The sequence below is a fragment of the Uloborus diversus genome, chromosome 4, assembly GCF_026930045.1.
Source record: "Uloborus diversus isolate 005 chromosome 4, Udiv.v.3.1, whole genome shotgun sequence".
Classification (NCBI taxonomy): domain Eukaryota; kingdom Metazoa; phylum Arthropoda; class Arachnida; order Araneae; family Uloboridae; genus Uloborus; species Uloborus diversus.
Genome location: NC_072734.1, coordinates 195,108,094 through 195,119,082, shown reverse-complemented (window position 1 = coordinate 195,119,082; position 10,989 = coordinate 195,108,094). Strand labels below are relative to the sequence as shown.

Genomic DNA, 10,989 nt, shown 5'->3' with positions numbered 1-10,989 from the left:
CCAAGGACCTGGAGATTAAGAAGGGGCAAAAACCCAATTGTGACCCTTGTCAATTAGGGAAAATGAGGAAGTGCTCGTTTAAATCTATGCCAGAAAGGCGTACTAATTCTGCACTTCAATTGCTCTACATGGACCTGATGGGACCCCTTCAGACCGAGTCCTTGGGGGGAAAGAAATATATTTTTATAATTATAGATGATTTCTCAAGAAAGTCATATGTTTTCTTTTTAAGAAACAAAAATGAGGCATTTAATGTTTTTGTAAATTTCAAAAAAGGACTGAAAGATTCCTGAATTCAAAAATTTTGGCTATCTGTTCCGATAATGGAACAGAATTTGTTAACAAAGATTTTGAAAACTATCTCACCAATCAGGGAATAAAAATAGAGCGGACCAATTCCTACACCCCGCAAATGAACGGGGTAGTAGAAAGGTATAATTTAACCATAATGAATGGTGTAAGGTCTATGCTCAAGGATTCTGGATTGGGGGATGAGTTTTGGGCTGAAGCCGCTCTTTGTTTCAACTATGTAAGAAATCGGACGGTAATAGGAAATATGGACAAGACCCCATTCGAGCTGTTTTCTGGACGTAAACCCTCAGTGAGGCACCTACGTATTTTTGGGTGTATTGCCTATGTAGGTCAGCCTAGGTCCAAACTAAAAAAGTTAGATATGAGGGCTACCAAGGGGATCATGGTCGGATACGCCTTACGTACCAAAGGGTACAGAATCTGGGATCCTGAAACCAGAACAGTCACAGAAACTATTAACGTAAAGTTTAATGAAAATGAAAAATGGGGGGAATTAAAAGTCCAAAATAAAAATGAGAGAAAATTTAATTTTATCAGGCCTATAAGTGAAGTTCAACTTGAACAGGAAATCCAGGAGAGTGTTGAGCAAACTCCCTGTGAGAAGATTAAATGGGTTAGAGAAGCTAAAAAGAGAAAGACCGGGGATAGGACTGATATTTATTATACAATTGCCGGTAAAAATAAAGTAAGATTAAATTCATTAAAACAGGTTCTAAAATATTGTAGTGAAAATAAAATAGAGTATAAACCAAAACTTTTTGACTTTTCATCTAAAAATCCAACAGTAGGGGAAATCTGTGACGACAGTGAAAGTTCGGGAGAAGGTGAAGAAGCAAGTTTGGTAGAAATTTTTATACCGAATTCGTATAGGCAATGTATGGCTACCCCCGAGGTGGACAACTGGAAACTGGCCATGGAGTCTCAATTGGATGTCATTAACCAAAGGGAGGTGTGGGACCTTGTACCCCCACCAGAGGGGAAACCAATTTTGGGAAACAGATGGGTCTACGACCTCAAGGTAAATGACAGGGGTGAAATTGTAAGATACAAGGCCAGATTAGTTGTGAGGGGGGACCGTCAGTCAATTGAGTCATATTCTGAAGTTTTCAGTCCAGTAATTGAGTTTTCACTTGTAAGAGTTTTCTTTTCCATTTTTATATGTCTTTTAAAATGGTGTCACTCACAAATTGATGTAAAAAATGCTTACCTGTATGCTGATTTAGAGGAACAAATCTACATGAGACAACCAGAGGGTTTTGTCAGTAAAAGTCACCCTAATTTTGTCTGTAAATTGAAGAAGTCTCTCTATGGACTACACCAGTCCGGAAGAAACTGGTTCTTAGAAATAGACAGTGTTCTTCGTGGTTTTGGTTTTCAAAAATTAAAAGGATGTAATTGTGTATACCATAGAGACAAAAATACTTTTCTTCTTATTTATGTAGATGATATAATAATTCTAGCAAAAAATGAAAATTTAATTAAAAAGGTAATCAATGAAATTAAAAGTATGTATGATATTAAAGAAATGGGGAAAACCAGAAAGCTCCTGGGGATTGAATTTGTGGAAGATAGAAATAATCTTTTCATTCACCAAAGCTCTTATATTTCGAAGGTCTTGGAGTTATTCTCTAATTACTATGTGCCAAATTCAACCCTCCCAATCTCAAAGGGTACAGTTTTGTCGAAGGACGACTGCCCGAAAACTGAGGAAGAAAAAAGGGAAGCAGAAAAGCTCCCATACAGAAATTTGTTGGGTTGTATGGCATACATAGCGGGGAAGACCCGACCTGATATTTCGTATGCGGTGAATATTTTTTCCCAATTTCAAGCAAATCCCGGAAGAAAGCATTGGGATTTTCTATTAAGATTGCTAGGGTATTTAAAGCATACAATATCATACAAACTAAATTTAAGCTCAATCAATAGTGTAGATCTACGGGGATTTTCAGACTCCGATTACGCCGCTAATCGGGAGGATAGGGTCTCAATGGGAGGATCAATTTTGTGTATTGATCGGGTCCCGATTAATTGGAGGACATTTAAACATAAATGTGTTGCGTTATCCACAATGGAAGCAGAATATATTTCACTTGGTGAAACTGCAAAAGAAATGGTCTGGCTGAAGAGGATAATCACAGAAATAAGTGAATTAAATATTGAAAACCTCCAGCTTAGAGATACAATTATTTATTGTGATAACACTGCAACAATTGATTTTTCTAAGTCTCCCATTGAGAATTCCCGTACAAAACACATTGATGTAAGGTACCATTTTTTAAGAAATTTAATTGAGCAAAAGATTTTTTTGATTAAATATGTGAGGACAAATATAAACATCGCGGATATTTTCACTAAACCCCTATCTAAGAATTGTTTAAATAAACTTTGTAAAATTATATTTAATTGGGATTAAATGAGGGGGGCGTATCAAATTTTTGAACTGTTTTTCAAATGTATCTTTTGTAAATATAATATGAATGTAGTTAAATGTTTTTAATGTATATAATGTGTTTTTTTGATGAAATTCCTTCAAGAGGGGGGAACTTGTTGGGCTAAATGCCTTTATTTTTGGTTCTTGAAGGATTTCACCAATATTGTTTAAAAGAAAAATCATTTTGTGACTTACCTTTTGCCATTCCGAGAGAAAACTTTGCGCGAAGAATCCCATCCACCTGCCGCCAACACTCAAATGTCCGAGTTTGAATCGGAAGTGTTCGGAAAACATGCGGCATGCTATGATTGGTTGTTGTCATTCGGCAGATGTCGGTAAATTTCCGAAAGAGCACGTGTCAATGACGTGATGAAATCATGTTGAGGTGTTCAGTGCTGAATGCCAAATTAAATAAGAATTGTGCAACCGGCAAGCTGTGTTTTCTTCGGGTTGTGTTGTTTTGGCAATATGCAAATTAGGTAACGTCACATTGTTTCTGGAAAGGCCGAATCTGGCTATAAATACGCAGACCGGCAGGAGCTCGATCACCTTGGGCTTCGCTTCGTTTTTTCTACTTGTCTCCTCGTCTTGTGTTGTGTGTTGTGAACGTGTTCGTCTGATGTCCTCCTAAATTTTTGTTATTGGCCTCTTGGTGAGGTCTGGTTTTTCCTGGAAAAGCACTGGTGATGTTTTGAGTTTGGAACCCGTGTGTTGTGATGACGTCTACAAAAGTAAAGAGTTCTAAGTTTCCCTGATGTGGGTCTTTTGTTCTCCTGCGGAAGAAGATCGCGTCCATCCCTGGCATACCTTTCCTTGATGTGGTGAACTGTGGCTCACGCGGTGTGAATCGACCTGCCTGCAATTCGTGGAAATTGCCATGCTGTCCAACGACCGGTGAGACGTCACCTTGGAACACCAACAGGACTTTTAATCCATGCATGGACCCATTGTAAGATCTTTTTTCTAAATTTTTCCCGGGGAACAAATCATTGTGTTGTAACCAATTTTCAATATGTGTCAAATAAATGTTTTTCAGTGTAAAGAATGATTCATGTTTTATTTTCTCCGGGCAGACCACTACCTCAAATTTTTAGTTGGAAATGAGTTGCCTAATTTTCAGCTTAGCTGTAGGCCATAAACCTCAAATTATATCCAACAGTACTCATCCAGAATAAAAGCCCTCAAAAAAGAAACACTCCTTGAAAAAACTTCCTTAAAAATTCCGCTGACACAATCTGCACCATGGACCCCCCCCCCCCCACCTGTGAACCCCCGTTAATTAGAATTTTTGTTTGTTAGAGTTTAATATTTTACTATTATAGAGTGGTTTCTAAGATTTTTCAATAATTTTTTTAAGTAATAGAAATTTTTTTTTAACAAAGGATTATTTGTCCGCTCTCCCCTTCCCCCCCCCCCCAAAAAAACCCGACGTGCAAAATGCTGGGACTTTTTGCCCGTTCTTGCTAGAAAAGTAAGAAGTAATTTGCAACAAGTTTAATTTTTTTTTTTTTTTTTGATGTTTGGGTTTCGCCATTTTTTGTCCTAATTTTGCTGTACTATTCATAAAAATCGGCCAAACGGTCTAGGCGCTATGCGCGTGTCAGAGATCCAGACACACAGACTCTAAGCTTTATTATTAGTAAAGATTATCTTTTCTCACTTTTTAATGACATCTCTCATAAATTTGCGCTTTTACTCGACAAAATAAATAGTAATTATGAATATATTTAACATTTTTATTATTTTTTTTTATTGCGTTGCTAAGAATTTAATATTTAAAGATGTTTTCTTTTTTTGTGTTTAGGTGCTTCTTTATGCCCAGTTCAGCTCTTTAAACTAGACATTGCATCATAGACAGCAGGAGATTCAGTTTCGATGCAAGTGATTTTCAAATGTTGAACATACAGCTATGCTGTCTGAACATTCTTTTGAAAGAGGACATTCATTATTACACTTCTTTGTAGTGTGAAATAATGTTTTGAATCTAAGAATACTTGTTGAACATGGCCTGTGTATGAACGCCTCTCACACGAGGTCCCTTAAATTACAGGATACAAAAGTCTTATTTATATGCTTTTATGAAAACTTGCCACTTAGGGCATAAATTTACAGTCATCGAGAAAGAGGTGCCTTTGACAACTGACGTTTTCTGTAGACTGTTGATAAAAACCCATAACCTTAATAATATTCTCTAATGCTTGGCAAATATATGTAATCCATTTTTTAGACACGTTTGCTGTATGCTACTAAAATTTTGAGATTTATAAGCCGAACTAAACCAAAATTAGAAGCACATAGCATTTATGTAATGAAATTGAGCAAACCTTAGGATGTGCTTTGGGCTATTGCTTTATGTAAAAAATTATCTTCCAATTAACTCAGAAAAACAAGAAGACACATTTAGCGTTTGTGTAATTAAACAGCATATTATTGAACTTGCCTTAGAATCTGCCTTTGAGCTATTGCTTCATGTGAAGGATAATCTTTAAATTATTTGGACAAGACTGTTCTATAAAAACAAACTCAAATATGCATAAAACATTGTGCACTGAGAAAAAACGATATGCTTGTCGTTATTGTAAAAAAACATTTTTTCGAAATTCAGAATTAAAAACTCACTTGAGAATACACACGAATGAGAAACCATATTCTTGTGCGCATTGTAAAAGGACATTTTCTCAGGGTTCCAATTTAAAAACACATTTGAGGGTACACACTAATGAAAAACCGTATTCTTGTGGTCAGTGTAATAAGACGTTTTCTCAGAGTTCACATTTAAAAGCTCATTTGAGGATACACACTAATGAAAAACCATATTCTTGTGAGTATTGTAAAATGACATTTTCTCAGGGTTCCAGTTTAAAAACACATTTAAGGGTACACACTAATGAAAAACCGTATTCTTGTGAGTTTTGTAAAAAGACATTTTCTCAAGTCTCATATATGAAAACACATTTGAGGATACACACTAATGAAAAACCATATTCTTGTGCGCATTGTAAAAAGACATTCTCTCAGAGTTCTAGTTTGAAAAGCCATTTGAGGACTCACACAAAGGAAAAACCATATTCTTGTAAGTATTGTAAAAGAACATTTTCTGTTAGTTCAAATTTGAAAAGACATGTAAAGACACACACTAATGAAAAACCATACTCTTGTGAGTATTGTAAAAAGACATTTTCTCACGTTTCCGGTTTGAAATTACATTTAAGGGTACACACTAATGAAAAACCATATTCTTGTATGTATTGTAAAAAGGCATTTTCTGTTAGTTCAGTTTTGAAAATACATTTGAGGATACACACTAATGAAAAACCATATTCTTGCGAGTATTGTAAAAAGATATTTACTCTTAATTCAAGTTTGAAAAGACATTTAATGATACACACTAATGAAAAACCATATTCTTGTGAGTTTTGTAAAAAGACATTTTCTCGTAGTTCAAGTTTGAAATCACATTTGAGGATTCACACTAATGAAAAACCATATTCTTGTGAGTTTTGTAAAAAGTCATTCTCTTATATATCAAGTTTTAAAACACATTTGAGGATGCACACTAACGAAAAACCATATTCTTGTGAGTATTGTAAAAAGACATTTTTTGATAGTTCAAGTTTGAAAAAACATTTGAGGATACACGCTGAAGAAAAACCATATTCTTCTCATTAGTGCTGGGTGATGTTGCAGATTTGAACATTGCGATACATTGGCAGTGAAATATCGCGATATTCCAATGCATTGCAATGTTTTGGTGTATTTTCTTTTCCTTAAATCAGGTGTGTCCTTGGCAGGTGAGGGAAAGATCATGGTTCATGCTGCTACTTTTTTAGAGGTGTTTCTTTTTTTTAATTCTTTGTAGTTTCGGTTGGGGGTGGGGGCTCCTGAATAAATATAAATTCAAGACATTGTCATTGAAAATCATTTCTCTAACACCAGTAACAATTTATTTCATATGTTTTTTTTTTTTTTTGGAGAAGTTGCCCCCCCCCTCACCTTATTATTATGAAATAACAGGTGTGTGAGATGATTATCAACTGAACCTTATATCTGCAGTCAACAATCTGATATTGCTTCTATATCAGTATTGTACACATTTTTGATTTCATGCTTACGAATGATATTTTGAAAAAAAAAAAAACTTCAAAGAAATGTAATTTTTAATAACTCAAATAAGAAGTTGAGTTGACCTAAAAAAGTGTATATAGTACTCCAGTTAAGTACAATTATGTTTGTATTTTGTCTGTTTGTTCATTTATTTATATATTTTGCATGTAAGATGTGTACTGGCAAGTTAAAAATATGAAAGGAAGTTTTTCATGAAAAATATTGTTCAATTACATTTTAATTGTTTTGAAAATTTCCTATTTTTGCGTTAAAATACTGGTCCTACATTTTCCTACTTTTTGGTAAAAGTATCCTACTTTTCCTACTTTTTTGCACAAATATCCTACTTTTCCTACTTTTTGACCTTCAAAATGCGCTATGAGCCCTGAAAATGTTAAGATAATGTCTTTGTTTGCCGCAACAGGGATTGCCTTAAGTCGAGTAGAAAAAGAGAGTTTTCAGTTTCTGGTTTGTATGAAAGCGATCTTGCCCTTTATATAATTAATTTTTTTTTTAATTTTGTGACAATTAGTACGTAGTATTCCTTTAAACTAATTTTTTATGGTTTATAAATAGTTCTTGGTTCAGATACAAAGCTGTTAAATTGACTTTTTGTCTGATTAGTGTTACTTACAATTTTAAAAAATTGGGCACGTAAAAATTTTATTCGGGCATGTATGTTTTAGAAACATGCCCCTGGTTGGGCATGTAAAATTTTATACATTTTTCTAGCCCTGAATAGCATTATACCCTCAGAATTATAAAGCATATTAAGCAGCTCCTCTGATCCATGGGCCTCCACAATGCATGCCCCTTCCCCTGGGGGGGGGTTGTGTCCAAGTGCCTCAGAAATGGATTATTTATAGACAACCTTCTTGACTTTATGCAATCTTTTTTTGCTTGAAAACCATATCCGGCACATAACATCCAACCTCTGGCATTCGTTTGTATTTTGACGAGAATTCAAATGTTGGTTGAGATAAAAGTAATCAGTAAAAAAAAATAAACCTAATGAGTAGAGTCCCATCACAATTCGTGATTAGAAAAAAATTAATTTGAAAATTCAAGATCTCAAAATTTAAATATTTTTACATTTTGTTATCTTTTGTGACTCATTTAATGACTTACCCTAGTAAACCAGTCCTGTTACTCGGCAAAATAATGAGTGTGTCTTCATTATGAATGGTGTTTGACAATTTTATGAGAATTTGTCTTTCTTTTGTTAATTAGTATTCAATAACTTCAGCAGCTTTCTTTGTGTGTGTAAGTAATAGTATATCTAATTCCAGGTATTTTTAACTGGACGTCGTATCACAGACATCAGGAGATTCCGTTTTGGTACAAGTGATTTTCAAACTTTTAAAATAATATTTTGTAATAGCAGTCGAGAATTTTTAAAAATTTGGAATTTAAGAGTACATGCATTAACCACAGACTATGTGTAAACGCCTTTTACACGGGGTACTTAAAAATGCAGGCTACGAAAGCCTTATTTATATGCTTTTATGAAAACTCGCCATTGAGAATGTAAATTTAGAGGCATTGAAAGATGCATACCTTTGACAATCGGTCTTTTTATTAGATTTTTAAGAAAAATCTATAATCTTGTAAGTATTCTTAAAAGACACTGCTTAACAAAAGTAATGTGATACACTTTTTCTGAATACATATTGTTGATAACGAAACTGCTCTCGTAAATGTAAAATTTGACGGTTTGTGTGCTGAACTAAACAATAGAAGAAGCAAACTGAAAAACAGTTTTGCTCCCAACCTAAAGAGTATTCAACTTATAGAGGTTGATGTATACGACGAAGAAATTTTTCTCTACCTGACAACTTCGACGGGTGGTGTACTTTCAAAGGTGGTGAACTTTACAAGTTTTTACTGTGCAATGTTTTTGTAATCATATTAGTATATCATATAATTTAACTTAATTAGAATCTGCATTTGAGTTATATTTCACATAGAAAGGATATCCTTCAAATTATTTTGCCATGTCAGGTCCTGTAAACACAAGCTCGAAAATGCATGAAACATCGTGCGCTAAGAAGAAACCACATGCTTGTTGTGAATATTGTAAAAAGACGTTTTCTAAAAACTCTGAACTAATACCTCACTTGAGAATTCACACAAATGAAAAACCATACTCTTGTGAGCATTGTAAACAGACATTTTCTCAAAGTTCAAATTTGATTACCCATTTGAGGATACATACTAATGAAAAACCATATTCTTGCGAGTATTGCAAGAAGACATTTTCTAATAGTTCAAATTTGAAAAAACATTTGAGGATTCACACTAATGAAAAACCATATTCTTGCGAATATTGTAAAAAGACATTTTCTCAAAGTTCAAGCTTGATTACACATTTGGAGGATGCACACTAATGAAAAACCATATTCTTGTGAATATTGTCCTCAGACATTTTCTACTATTTCAAACTTGAAAAAACATTTGAGGATTCACACTAATGAAAAACCATATTCTTGTGAGCATTGTAAAAAGACATTTTATGATAGTTCAAGTTTGAAAAGACATTTAATGATGCACACTAATGAAAAACCATATTCTTGCGTGCATTGTGAAAAGAAATTTTCTCGGAGTTCATATTTGAAAAGACATTTAATGATACACACTAAAGAAAAACCATATTCTTAAGAGTATTGTAAAAAGACATTTTCTGAGAGTTCAAAACTGAAAACTCATGTGAGGATTCACACTAATGAGAAACCATATTCTTGTGAGTATTGTGAAAAGACATTTTCTCAAAGTTCAAATTTGAAAACACATTTGAGGATGCACACCAATGAAAAACTCTGCACCTGATATATTTGTAAAAGGTCTTTTTCTCAGCATGCACATATGAAAAGACATTTGAGGGCGCATGCGAAAGGAAAATTGTATTCTTGTGAGTACTGTAACAAGGCAGTTTCTCACGGTAATAGTTTGTATATGCATCTGAAAATCACCAAAGCAAAATCATAATCTGATGACTCTTGTGAAGACTCATTTAGTGCTCTTTCATCTTTAAAAGTACATTCAAGACACCAGACTAAAGAAAGAAAACTTAAGTGAGAATAATTTAAAAAAAAACTGTTCTTGGAAATCATTTTTATGTGGTGTTTGAAAGTAGACAACGAAGAGAAAACACCATGCTCGCGCGCGCGCGCGCGATTTTTCTAAAATGACATTTTTCTGGAATTCACATTAATTTACAAATTTAATGATACCTGTATGGTAGTTTTTTAACTATGCAGTTGCACATGTTATCTATTCTTTTCAGGAAAAAAAACCGCCAAAGATTAAAAAGATTAAAAACATTTTTAATCTTTTTAAATCTAATTAATCTGAATCTAATTAAATCTAATTTAATCTTTTTAATCCCAAAGATTAAAAAGTCAGAAAGCATATGAAAGTACAGACAGTTTTTAAAAATTGATAATCATAGTTTAATTTTTTGTTGTTAGTCAAAAATTATTTTTGTTGCTACAAAATGATGAATATCTTATTACTAACATTTGATATAGTAATTGAGACCTTTTAATGTATGACATTATGTTAATTTAGTTAGTATTAAGCTTATTTGTGTATTTTAGATATTTTGTACAATTAGTCAAGTACATGTGAGTAAGACAAAGTAAAATATTTCATTTACCCACTCAATCCTTTACTGAATCACTTATGTTTTCATTTATTAATTAATTCATTTATCTTCCTTCAGTTAGTCATTCTACTCATTTATACACTGGTTTTCTTGTCCATTCACTCTTTTACTCACCTATGTATTTTTCTTCATTTATTAATTAATGTATTTATGTTGCATCTAGTTCTGCCTTAGTCTTGGCTTAGGGTCGGTAACTTACTGTTAAATATTAATTTATTGTTTAATTAGGGTAAGGTGGGGCATTTGTGACTGAAAAATCCATTGTTGATCTTTGGTTATTTTTAACTGGGAAACTATTTACCGCAAAGTATTAAAATAAAACCTGTCAGGGTATGTACATATTTATGTGCATAATATGCTATTTGTGGATGCACTTTTGAATTATGGTTAAAAATGTGTTACTTTTTTAAAAAGGATCTAAAAAGGCACATTTGCCCCGGGACTGGGACATTAATTAGGGGACATTAGGACTGCCAAC

The 10,989-nt window shown here is 33.5% G+C and overlaps 1 protein-coding gene across 1 annotated transcript; it reads left to right on the top strand.

The window, feature by feature from the left end:
* Window positions 1-448: 448 nt before the first annotated feature.
* Window positions 449-10,219, top strand: LOC129221089 (gastrula zinc finger protein XlCGF49.1-like). The gene is made up of 3 exons (XM_054855529.1): window positions 449-529; window positions 5,762-6,001; window positions 9,218-10,219. Exons 1-3 carry the CDS (start codon window positions 449-451, stop codon window positions 9,503-9,505), a joined length of 609 nt encoding a protein of 202 aa, XP_054711504.1. The 3' UTR covers window positions 9,506-10,219.
* The last annotated feature ends 770 nt before the right edge of the window (window positions 10,220-10,989 follow it).